Source organism: Manis pentadactyla, chromosome 7 (genome assembly GCF_030020395.1).
Source record: "Manis pentadactyla isolate mManPen7 chromosome 7, mManPen7.hap1, whole genome shotgun sequence".
NCBI classification, from domain to species: domain Eukaryota; kingdom Metazoa; phylum Chordata; class Mammalia; order Pholidota; family Manidae; genus Manis; species Manis pentadactyla.
In genome coordinates this window covers 138,913,801-138,927,259 of record NC_080025.1, presented here as the reverse complement: position 1 = coordinate 138,927,259, position 13,459 = coordinate 138,913,801, and the positions used below count along the sequence as shown (strand labels likewise).

Below are 13,459 nucleotides of genomic sequence, written 5' to 3'. Positions count from 1 at the left end.
CTCTCCCCCTTCACTCAGCCACTTGTCAACTCCTTAATATGAGTCAATAATCTTAATACAGAATTTGTCAACACTGTGCAACAATTCTCTGGGTGACACTGCCAGGGCAGGCGCATCTGGGGAGAATGAGGAGCGTGGACAGGTGTGCCTCTGGCTTTGGAGGTCACTTCCTTTCACTGCTGTTGTTTTTATTCTTCCCACTCTGTTAAATACTGAGTATTTAATGTGAGTTAAATACTTAGGTTAGGCATATAGATTGACTGCATTCAATTTTTGGTATCCAGAAAGTGAATTAAGATAATTTTGATTCACAGATATTCAACTAAATGAGCATTACAACAAATCATACCTGATACATTCATATATGACAAAAACTCAGTGAATGTAACATATCTAAACTTGTCCTTCAGAGGAAGAGGGAAGGCTGATTCTTGTGTCACTAAGGTACATAAAAGAAGAGGGCAGGGAATGTTTCTGGATTTACAAGGTATTCCAGCCATTAGGCTGGTGATGTCAATATCACTCCAACTGGGAAGGACTTTCCTTGAACAGCCTTCTCCTCAGAGCACCCTTGACCTCTGTGTTCCTCAGGCTGTAGATCAGTGGGTTCAGCAAAGGGTTGAAAAAACTATAAAACAGTAAAAGGATTTTTTGCTGCTCCTCAGGGTGGCGAGATTTGGGGGCCATGTACAGGATGATGGCGCTGCCAAAGAAGAGCCCCACCACACAGAGGTGGGATGAGCAGGTGGAGAAGGCCTTTCTGCGGCCCTCCCGGGACTGGATCCTCAGGATGGCACCCAGGATGTGTGTGTAGGACACCAGCACCAAGCAGAGAGGCCCCAGTACGATAAAAATACAGGCGGCAAAGATGACAATTTTGTTGAGCCTGGTGTCAGCACAGGCCAGCTTGAGGACCGACAGGACTTCACAGAAGAAGTGGTTGATTTCATGAGGTCCACAGAAGGGCAGCCTCAGGATGAGAACCACGTGGACCAGGGCCAGGAGGAAGCTAAACACCCAGGAAGTGACGGCCAGGACCGTGCACGCTCTCCAGCTCATGGCGACGGAGTAACGTAGGGGGTGGCAGATGGCCACATACCGATCATAGGACATCACCACCAGGAGAAGACTTTCCGCGTGAGCAAAAGTCATAAAGAGAAAGGTCTGTGCCATGCAGCCAGCAAAGGAGATGGGCTTGGCTGGACGCAGGAGGTTCACCAGCATCTGGGGCACCGTGTTGCAGGCATAGGCTATGTCGACAGCGGCCAGGTGGCAGAGGAAGAAGTACATGGGGGTGTGCAGCCGGGGGTTCAGGGAGACGAGCCCCAGGATGGCCCCGTTCCCCAGCAGCGTGAGGGCGTAGAGCAGGGAGAAGAGCCCAAAGAGAAGCACCTGAATCCTCGGACCAACACAGAATCCCAGTAGGATGAACTCTGTAACCACTGTCTGATTTTCCTCCATTTCACTATTTAATAGAGAACCAGAGAGCTCCATGACAGTTATTTTAAGACATCTATTTTGCTAAGAACTCAGTGAATCATAAATAAGAAAGATAGGCTTACCTATTGAAACATTTAAAATTAAGTGCCTATCCATTAAACTAAACTTGTAATCTGACATCCAATTTTACAAGAGGCACATGTCACCATTAATTACCTACCTAGAGCCATGGCATGGATGCAATTAAGAAATATAAAACCAGGTTACAGAATCATGTAGTATGGATTGCTCAGAACTACGTATGTCCAAATTGGTAAGAAAAATAGTGTGTGTAGTAAAAATAATCAATAATAGAAAAGCTTAAAGGAGAATGATACTTGAAAAGAAACAATGTTACTAGTTCAGCAGGAGTCATGATTGAGTTACTATAATTAAATCCCATGTTCATGGATTGGAAGAAATAATATTAAAATGTCCATATTATCCTAAGCCATCTATAGAGTCAATGCAATCCCTATCAAGACAGCAGTTTTTACTGACATACTTTAAAACATCCTATAAGTTAAAGGAACCACAGAAGACCTTGAAGAGCCAAGGCAATCCTGAGAAAGAAGAGAACAGGTGCCATCACACTTCTTGATTTCAAGCTATTTTGTAAAGCTATAGTCATAAAAACAGTATGGTCCTAGCATAAAAACAGACACTTAGACCAATGGAACAGAATTGAGAGCACAGAAATAAATTCATACATACATGATCCACTAATATTTGACAAGGCAGCCAAGAATATTCAATGGAGAAGAGTCTCTTCAATGAGTTCCACTGAGAAAATTGGATATTTGCATGTAAAAGAATGAAACTAGACCTCTACCTTACACCACTTCAAAAATTAACTCAAAGTGGATTAAAGAACTAAGTATAAGATAAGAACCTTAAAAATCCTAGAAAAAAACATTGGACAAATGCTCCTTGATGTGGGTCTTGGCAAAGATTTTTTGGATATAACACCTAAAGTACAAGCAACAAAATAAAAAGTAAATGAGAGGAACTACATCAAACTAAAGGGCTTCTGCACAAAAAGGGAATCAGTCAACAAAATGAAAAGAAACCTATAGAAAGGGAAGATATATTTACAAAACACATACCCAATTATGGGGTTAATACCCAAAATTTATGAAGAACTCATGCAACTCAACAGCAAAAACAAACAAGTAATCCTATCAAAAAATGGGCAAAGGCCCAGAATAGACATTTTTCAGAGAAGACGTACAGATGGCAATCAGGTAGATGAAAATGTGCTCCACATCACTAATCACCAGGAAAATGCAAATCATTCTGACTGGTGTGATATATCACCTCATACCAGTCAGAATGGCTACTATCAAAAGGACAACAGATAACAAATGATGTTGAGGCTGTAGAGAAAAAGGAAACTTGTGTGCTATTTGTAAGAAGGTAACCTAGCACAGCCACTATGGAAAACAGTGTGGAAGTTCCTTAAAAAATAAAAATTGGAACTACCATGTCATTCAGCAATTCCACGTCTGGGAATATATAAGAAGGAAACAAAAACTCTATGTCTGAGAGATATCCGTGTGCCTATGTTCACAACATTATTTACAATAGCAAAGACATGGAAACAACCTACATGTCTATTGACAGAGGAATAAAGAGAATATATTATATATGTGTACATATACACACATGTATGTACACACACACACACACAAAGGAATATCAGCCATTAAAAGAAGAAAAGCCTCCCGTTTTTGACAATATGGCTGGGCCTTCAGAGCATGATGCTAAGTTAAATAAGTCAGAGAAAGAAAAGTACTATATAATCTCACTTCTGTGCGGGATCAAAAAAAAAGGGCAAAACCAAACTCATAGAAAAAGATCAGATTTGTGGTTACTAGATGTGTAGAATGGGAGGAGGGAGAAATGGATGAAGGTAGTCAAAATGTACAAACTTGGAGTTGTGAGATAAATAAATACTAGGGATTTAATGCACAGCCCGGGGAGTGTAGTTACTAGGGCTGTATGGCATATAAGAAAGTGACTAAGAGTATAAATCCAAAGACATAGTGCTCTATGCCAATTGTGTAACAATACAACAGTAAAATTTTTCGAAAAAGGAGAGAAAACATAGCCTAGAATGGAAATAAAGAGGAATTAGAGCCATCTTGCTGTTAACTCAGTCCTTCATATTTGTTACATGCCTTATATCTGAAATCCCAAAGGCAAGAAACTGATATTCGAACTAAGAAACAGTGGCTGACCTCAGCAACATGAATTAACATGTATTTTAGCCAATAAACAAATTACTGACAAATGGGTAATTTCGTTTGTCTCTTGACAAAGGCAGTGTCAGCCAGTTAGTGGGAAGAGCCTTTGCCTACGATCTTGATCATAGACTTGATAGCAACAAGATAATATCAGGAAATAGACGCGTGCAGAATTCCGGGAGCCTCCAAAAGCCCGGGCGTCCCTCGCAGGGAGGGAAGCAGTGTGGGAGAAAGAAAGGAGAGGATCCATACGGGGCACGGACATGAGGTCAGAGAGCCGGTATTTATCTGCTCGTCTTTAAGGACGTTCAGGGGGAAAGTAACCTGACCAGCTGGCACAAGGATCCTAGTCACCTGGCGAGTCTGTGTGCACAGTCTACATGGGTAGCTTAGGGGACCAGTAATGAGCAACCCTAGTCAGTTAGATCTCTGATGAGCCCTCTTGTCAATCAGCCATGAGGTACTAAACTAACAGGATTCCTGAGTAGATTATTTCCACAAAGAAGGAATATGTTGATCCACAAGGTCCTCTGCTCATTATGCGGTCGCATACTGAATTCTAAACAAACGAGCGTTTAGGCACGGTGGTCTGCGCATGTCCTTGTGTCTTTGCACAGCATGGTACACTTCTTGAGCAAAATTTTCAAAGCTGGATCTAAAAAGTGAGGACAAGACCATGGACCAAGAGAATCTCATTGAAGGAAGACGTGGGGAAAGAAACACATGCCTTCCCAACAGCAACAGATGAGATGCCTGTTTTCTTATGAGCACTATTGACAAATTGTCAAATCACCTGGACGTAGAAGTAATCTCCTTACACATGACCACTGCTTGTTTGATTTCAGGTTAATATTAAAATTTCTTGCTGCTTCACAAATTTTCTAAATTTGATTTTTAAACACAAAGTGTAGGAACATACTTGACTGTGAAAAATACATTTGAATCCACCCACTTATAAAATAATAATTTCCTTTCCGAATTTTCCTTTATTTTCCTCAACATGAAAACATAAATGAAAAAAAGTACCATCCAAACCACGATTTTTTGAAAGCCAATTTAAAGACAGATGGAAAAGAGAGCCAGCATCCATTCATTTTTTCAACACTGTAGCCTTATTTTCCTCCAATCTGATTTCTTTTAAAAGCATCAAAATAGGCTTGCTCATTTTTATATCCCTGACAGTTAATAAATGTTTGTGAAATGACAAATAAATGATTAAATATAAACAAATGAACATCTAAATATTGATGTGCTTATATTAGACCTGGTTTCCTTTAAAACATATTTTACTATGATTACGCTATCTTCAGCCCTTTCCTCTCAACAGAGGTAAATGTACAGCAGTTCAGAAGAATTGTACCCCTCATGAAATGTACTAAAATAGCATTTTAAAAATTGGGTAAGATGGACAGAAAGATGTACAAAGGGTTTTAAACAATTAAATGTTGGAGATACTTCCCTTTTATCTACCTTTTTAATTTTATTTGATACCTATGATTTAGATAAGGTTAGTTAGAAACAATCAAATGGAATGCAAGCAGATTAAATTTCTTATGAGCTGTTGGGGGCAAAACAGCGTGGCTCAACTTTGAAACATGTCCCAGTTCCAAATGTGACTTTCAGGCACAGTAAAGTACATTAATTTATATAGGTACAATTTTGGAATTTCAAAAATATCAAATTATAACCTGGGTAAAAAATAATCAGGCAACTGTAAAGTTCTAAAGTAAGTATCTAAGACAAAAATAATTTCATACATAAACATCAGAACTTAATGGAACCTGTATTTGAAAAAGTAAATCTCGATGTGTGATGAGCTGACAAGTTAGTTCTTCGCTAAAGCAGTGGGCGTGGGTACAGAATTCCTAGAATGATCACATATTGTTAATCCACAGCTTAGCTGAACTGTATATGGGGCTTCTGAGTAACAAGGAGAACTGAAAACGAATCTATCTTACGCTTACATAGTTATAAGCCAAGACTTTGCAAAGTTGTCTTACAGGGTAAGAGTTGATAGGATAAGTGATTTTTCTGGATATAAGAAAGATGGTGGACCATAAAGAAGAAATGATCGTCAGGCCTACATGATATTGTCTATTGGAGAATCTGTAAAAAGTTGATAATAATAGATCATGCTATTGATTGCTTTCTATGCACCAGGCACTGTGGAAGCACACAGTGAAGCAGGTCGATGTTTCTGAGCTTTGTGAAGATTTTCTCATAAAAATGTGCTTCAAGAGAAAGAGCAGGGTTAAATAAAAAGACACGCATTAAAAATAAAAATCTTACAGAAAGAAAATTTGAAGTGTCATTGACTATGTCATCCCTCTCCCACTTTGCTGCACCAGCACCTAACATCTTTGTTCCTTTTCTATACTTTTCCCATTCCCACTGCAAAAGCTTATCCTCCAACCTATAGAAAATCACACACTGACACATATTTATTGAGTACATTATAGCTGCCTCGTAAAATCTCTAATGCTATACTTAATGAAAGATAAGTATGAGACATAGATGTAGTATCCACTGGTCTTTGTATTCCATTGCAAGAAATATGGTCTCATAGATTTAGCATGAATGTGACTTGCTGATAACAAGTAAATGCACAATTTTTACAATAAACAACATATGAATTTTCCTGAAATTGTAACATCATTCCGTAATATATTCCACTGTATTTCCTTTGGCTAGGGAATTAGTCCATACATTGTACCTAAATCTGTAATACAGAAAGTTCTTACTTTTTTGTTAGTGGCATCTTTTCCAGGTAGTTCTCTATCACGTGGATATTTCTCCAGCAATGAAACAAAATTAACCAAATCCTAAACAACATCACAGAATTTTGTCTATAAGATGTGCGTCTCATATTCCATTGAAACTATTTATACAGAATATGAATGATGAGTTTATATGTCTAACATTAACAGAGAGCATTTTTTTCTCTTTCCAATATTTAAATAAAGATTTCAAATAGCAGAGTAATAGTCAACAAAGATTAGATGCTACAGCACGTCTAAGAGGAATTTATGCTAAAGTTAAGATGAGGCAACCTGGTTACCTCCCGCATTTGGACTCAAGGACCTCAGAAGGGGAGAGCACCAGAAGGTTGGGCAGGGTCCTGCTTTCTGGAAGCTTCTGTGGGAACCCTCAGAACCTGATCCTTAGTAAAAATGTGGCAGAATCCTCAGAAAAGGACGTTGTACTCTCTGATGGGAACAAACTAGCTGGCAATCCTGAGGGCTCCCAGGAGGACATGGGCCCTGAGATGTCGTGCGTGTGACCTCCACTGGGAAGTGGGGGACAAAGCAATTCTCTATTTCTGCTCTCATCCCCAGAAGGATGCAAATTAGGAAACACAGACAGCCACAGAGCACGCCTGTGAGACCATCACTCATCACAGTCCCCAAACACTCAGCCTCATTTGGATTTCATGAACCCCAGCACTGCCCTGGAGCCCAAACTCCCATGCTCAGGTGAGCCTGTAAGGAAGCAGCACCAGTGTGGTGGTGAATAAGCAACTGGCATCAGCCTCTGTAGCTTACCTTCTCCCTGCTGTAATCTGGGCCCCTAGTGCTGCAGCAGAGGTGGGCAGACGAGTCCCTGAAACATCAGCTGATTCCAAGTAACAGCCCGTGGTGGGGAGATGCTGGGGAGAGCTGGTTATGGAGGCAGGGGGCAGACTGAGGAGTCCAAGAGGGTGCAGATGTCCCAAGGGGATCATTAGAACCTGCCTGAGGGGAAGGATTCTAGGGCACAAGCCACCAAAGTAAGGTGATCTTTGGGAGCATTTTCTAACCTCTGTTCTGAAAGGGATGCTGAAAGATCTATTCTCTCAGGGGAGGGAAGGAGAAGGCCCTCTCCAAGGCAGCTTCCCCTAGAAGCCACTGCCTCTCCAGGAGGGTGGAGATATCAGCTGCCCAAGGTTTTCTCATGTTTGTTGACATTTCTCTCTTATACTGGACATAGGAGGGTTAGGAATTCCATCTCAAGAACTGTGCAATTTACAAACTACTGAGTTTGTTACAGTGTGGTCCCCAGTCTGCCGGGACCGGGGCATGAACCTGAGGGACAATCTTGCAGAAGGCATCACGAGCTGAGAACATGCTCACCTGTACTCCGAGGGCGTATGTCATTGTGAGAAGAACCACACGTGTATTCAGATGTGCGAAAATGTTCTCCTAATTATTTAAGAACACTGCTTCATGGAAGGCAATCTTTAAGCATTAGATTATCTTCTTTGGGTCTCTTTTCATGTCCAGGTGAACTGCAGAAAATGTGGAAAGTAAGAAACTGATATAAACAACAAAAGTATCATGAAGTACTATGAAAACAATAGTTTTAGGACATATTTATCTATATCCAACACCAAAGAAACATCAGTTATAAAAAGACCTTTTAAGGTGTAAAAGTAGAAAGTTTTAAATGAGACAATCAGAAGTTAAATCATTTTATGATACCACACAAACTAAAATGTAGGAAATACGTCATCTCAAAAATAACATTTTCACTGCTATGTCAAGCTAATGCAACGTTTAACCTGTGCACAGTTCGTAAACGTGGTCATAGAGGAACATGAACATATACAAAATATAAATGTATACAAAGGAAAATAACACACAGAGAACAGTCAGATCTTATTTGACATGACTATGCTCTCACATGTTATTATATGTCAGTATGCAGAAATCAGAAAACTGCCTTTCATGAGCAAAATGAAAATCCGTGTAAAGAAGAGTTTTCAAGAATACATTTCTGTTATCAACACTTCAGGAATATTGGTTACATAAGACATTCTCAAAAAATGGAAAATTAAAAGTAAGATAATCAGTAATAAATAGTTGGGGGTTATCACACAAACTAAAACTGAGAAAAAATCCTTTCTGAACATAGACATCAATATTTATAATTCAAAATGGTCTATATTTTGTGGAAATTAAACTTTACTTTTATCTTGGTAGAGTTTGTTGTTTAAAGAGAGTAAAAATGACAAATATATCAAAGAAGGCATACAGACAACACAGTGACGATGAATCGAAACGAAAGCATTATCTGTTACCGTTGGGCATTTGATGTCACCAGACATTTCCAACTTTTATGTGTAAAGTATTCTACAATTTGACCAAAGAGTTCATTTGAGTATAACACAGATAAAAGTCAACATAAAATGTGTGGATTCAATTATCTCTGAAAGTAACTCACCATAAGGGATATTCTGTAAAAGAGAAAAAAGAATAAAAATAAAGTTGTGAGAAATACCCAACACACCAGTAAATGCATCATCACATCATCAGGGTGCATGACAGAAATGTACTGGTGGAGAATGAAAATGGTTAAGTTCTCAATTTTATTTCTTAAGGAACTGCAAGTTAAAAGGGCCAAAGACTGGAATCCTTAACAATAGGCAATAAAAGAGGCACACTTTGCAAGGCCTATTGTTAGGGTTTATTTGTATCGGTTTCTAGTGTTACCTTAATTAAGAAATCGTGCTTTAAAAAATGTGCTTCTCTTCCTTATGTACAATGGCCACTGGGATGTAACTGTCAGCACGTGGCTGCATTTTCCTGCCCTCTCATGTTTGGGGAGAGGGTGTCATATTCTTACCTAAGGAATAAAAGCAGACAAGTTTGTGTCACTTCTCTGGCTGCAGTAGGTATGAAGGGGATGCTTCCTGCACAATTGCTCTTCCCCTAGTTATTGGCTGCGAGTGAAGGTCTCCAAGGTCCTAGAGGATGCTGGGAGCATGAGACAGAAGGTGCCTGGGTCCCTGCATCACCATGTGGAAGGCTGTCTTGCATACCTACATAGGATATTACATGAACAAGAAATAAGCTTTTATTTTATTAAATCACTGTGATTTGGGGGTGTCCCTGGTAGAGCTTTTCCCCCTAATACATTGCATAACATTATTTTGGAAATTTTCAAAAATGAGGAAGGCCTAGTCACTCCAAAAATACTTCATTTTCAATTCACATTGTACATGGCATCACATGACTGCACGATATATTGGTTTATTGTTTATGCCATACAGTTGCCTTAGCATCTGGGATTCCTGGTCTGTGTTATTTCTCACTCAAATTATTTTAATTAATAAATACAGGTTAGCTTAAACATTACAGGAGAGCATTGAATAATGATACAAAGAAAGATATTTTCAAAGAAACACCTTGATACAATGCCACAGTCCAACAAAATTCTAAACTGCTTGTACTAAATGCTTAATTTAATTTTGGCTTCCACTATGACTTGTGAGAAATGTTTACTGACACGATTTTGAGAAACCAGAGGGTCTTTTTTTCTAATCCGACCATTAATACATGCCCAGTGTAAGATTATCAAAAAACATAGAAGCATTTATTTCTCATAGCTCACCCCGCTTTCTAAAAGCAACTTGTGTTGACTACATTCAGACATATAGACAGATACACATGCACACACATGCAGCCACATACACACACAATTATTATATATGAATTAATGTAAAGCTAGTTTTCTCTATGAGAAAAGTTGAAAACCATGACTTGTTTTCTTCATTTAACTATATTTGTTGTGCAATTTCCATTGTAGCCTGTTATACAAAATATTTGTTCTTTTTCATAGCTGCATGACACACCAAAGTTTTGTTACTCCAAAATTAATGAACATTAGATTATTTGGAATTGTTTACAATAAATTTCAATTCAAAATCCTACATACATTTTGTTGTGCTGTTACATATGTTAAGTATTTCTCTAGAATAAATTTTTAGAACTGGTGCGCACATTTTAAGTGTTGAGTAGGTATTTCCAAGTTTGGTAGCATCTCAAACCTGTGCCCCTTTAAACCTCCACCAACAGGTTGTGATGTTTACTCTGACCCGTGTACTCACCAGCAATGCACAGCATCAAGTTTTTGTTTATTTTCCACAGTCTGTTGGGCACAGAAACAGTAAATCATTTTAAAGGAGATTTTCCTGATGGAGGATGAAGACATTGTCATATTTATTGGTGACTTTTGTTTTTCTGTCAATATTGTGAGTATCTGTATATATTTTTGTCCATTTTCTCATGGATTTGTATATCACCTTTTTGTTGTTTTACATATGTTAAAATATATTACCTTTCCCCTTTCTTAGAATGAATTTCCAGGCTAGGGAAAAATTCAGGCTTTTTCTTCTGAAGCTTTAGTTAATCACAGAGAGGGAAGGCTCCGTAGGTTCAGGATGCAGGGGGGACAGTAGGCTTAGTAGTTAGAGACACGGTCTTTGGCTTTTGGAAGATCTGGATGAAAGTCCTGCTATGCCACTCACCAGCCGTGTGACACTTGAATGATAGTTAACATCTCTGTACCTTGATTTTTTCACATACAAATTGAGTCTAATTGCAAAACTTATTTCTGGCAATTGTTGTGAAGATTAGATTGATATTAATTGGGATTCGTTCTCACAGAACAATGCTTGATATGGAATAAGCCCTCAATAAATGTAAGCTATTTTAGTATGATGCCAGTTATACAACACCAGCACAGACTTAAGAGATCTGGGACCCTATGCAAATGAATGGTATTCTAAATCCTTTCCAAACAGGATGACAAAATCCTTTTCTTAGGGAGGACAGTTCATGTGGAATATTTTATGTGTTGTTCTCTATATCTATGGCATTCATAGTTTTGAGATCATTAACTATGCAAAATATTCATTAATTTGGTGGTTATTTTTGAACTCCTACAATGTGCAAAGCCCAAGAATTAATTGAATAATTATTCAAAAAATAATCCATTTACTCTTGTCTCCTGTGTAAAGGAAAAACTCTAAATGCTAAAAGGTTAGTAAAGAGGCATAGAATTAGAGAACCGGAAAGAATTTCTAGAGCACCTTGCCCAACATTTCATTTTATAGGTGGGGAAACCAGTGCCCAGAGGGATTAAGTGACTTTTCTAAGGTCACACAGCAACCGGGTAGAACTGGTAGAATTGGGCTAGGGACCCAGATGTCCTGGCTCTGAGCTGGCCCTCTAAGGGCTTCACCAGACCGTGCCCAAGAACACGCCTCTTCTCCTGGCCCAACAAGGCTCCACAAATTAAAGGCAAACTAACAGCAGGGAATATGCTAAAAAAAAACTAAAACCAACCAGAGACCAGATCAAATTGAGTCAGTCAGTGCTCTAGTCAAAGTTCATCAAGATGGCAAGGAAAGCGGACCCTCGCCTGTGCTCTGGGAAAAGGCATCGCGGCCACGACGTCCTGTGAGGCCACGTTCTAACCCTTTTTTCATTTTCCTCTCCATTCCTCCTAAGAACCGCAGATCGATTTAACAATGCCTGTCTATATCATCAGCAGTCAAGGTGTGGTCTGTTAAGTCAGCATCATCCACAGGATGTGACAGACTGTTGGAAATACAAATCTCTGCCCTGCTGAATCAGAACCTGCATTTCTCAGGGTCTTCAGATGATTTGTACCCACCAACATCAGAGAAGCCATGGTCTACACTGACCAGCAAAGGAAAGACAACTGTCCTGTAGTGTATAGGTCCGTGGCGGGCAGTGCCCACCCCACATGCCAAAGCACTGTGGGATACAATTTCAAGCAGCCTGTGAACTGATCCCCACCCACAGCATGCCATCCCTACCATTTTCAGTAGCTACAGCCCCTAATGCTCCACCATCTTGGAAGAAATAGCAAGGTGAACCCCCTCCATGAGGCTACACTGCCAGCACAGGCTCCAGCTTGACACACGATCATCGTGCAGCGGGCAACTTGGCATGCTCTTTCTGAAAGGTTCAAAACCTCTGTTCTACATGCTAGAAATTAGTATGCATAGCTCTCTCTTTTCACATTAAGCACTAAATACTTTCTCCTAATATGTCTGCAATTCCTCTATGATCTCTGGCAAATGGGATATAATTACTAATATGTACCCCATAAGAAACTTTCCCAAGAACAGAGCACATCTGGAACTAAAAGTGACTAAAGACAGTAAGATGTCTAATTAATACAGAATAATGTCTGCTATATTTGCATATTTTATGGTGTTCCCTTCTTCTTTCTGAATAGGAGTTTGGCTAAATAGTCTTTTATTTAGTTAGTTAGCATTAATTGAATGAAACAGTCTTGATCTAGTCATGGAAGATGTAAATACCAGAAGGTCCTTTTCAAAGGAATGGCTCATAGTTGATCCAGAGTGGCTTGACTGGATTTTAATTCTGATTCCAGTACTGATATTTTTTTGACACTGTATTTGTTAGTTCTCTAAATCCCAGATTCCCTATAAATATTCTGATAAATAGATTTCTCTATAAATATTCCAATAAATGAGAATGCTATTAATACATACTTTATTGCTTTGCTATGAGGATTCCATCTAAGGAATTTAATATGCTATCTTATACACAGCCATTACTAAATAAGTTTTACCTACAATTATTTTCTACCACACTATATTTCACAAATGAAAGGACGTTTAAAATGTAGAAATCAGAAGACTGTTTAGCACATTTTGTACAAGTAGTTAACTGAGAGCTGAGGCTCCTGAGTGGATGGGCCCAGTGCTCGCTGCCTGACTTCTTTGTGCTCGGCATGTGCTGCTGTGAGGAAAAGTGGGGAGCGGGGTCCTGTTCCTACCCTTGAGGAGCCCCCGGACCATATGTGGAACTGGATACCCACCTGAGCAACGTTCTGTACATGCCACCTGAGAGTTTACAACAATTTTGTACACCAAACATGAAACCTGAATTCCTTGTCTTGCAAAAGGGCACTTTTTA

General features: G+C 39.2%; 1 protein-coding gene across 1 annotated transcript; it reads right to left on the bottom strand.

Moving 5' to 3' along the window:
* Positions 1-469: 469 nt before the first annotated feature.
* On the bottom strand, positions 470-1,461 carry LOC130684392 (olfactory receptor 2A1/2A42-like). Its single transcript, XM_057505025.1, has one exon. The coding sequence runs from the start codon at positions 1,459-1,461 to the stop codon at positions 520-522; it is 942 nt and encodes a 313-aa protein (XP_057361008.1). The 3' UTR covers positions 470-519.
* Positions 1,462-13,459: the final 11,998 nt, after the last annotated feature.

Excerpts from the sequence above, each read along its gene's own strand:
- LOC130684392 (XM_057505025.1), bottom strand. The coding sequence starts at position 1,461 with ATGGAGGAAAATCAGACAGTGGTTACAGAGTTCATCCTACTGGGATTC.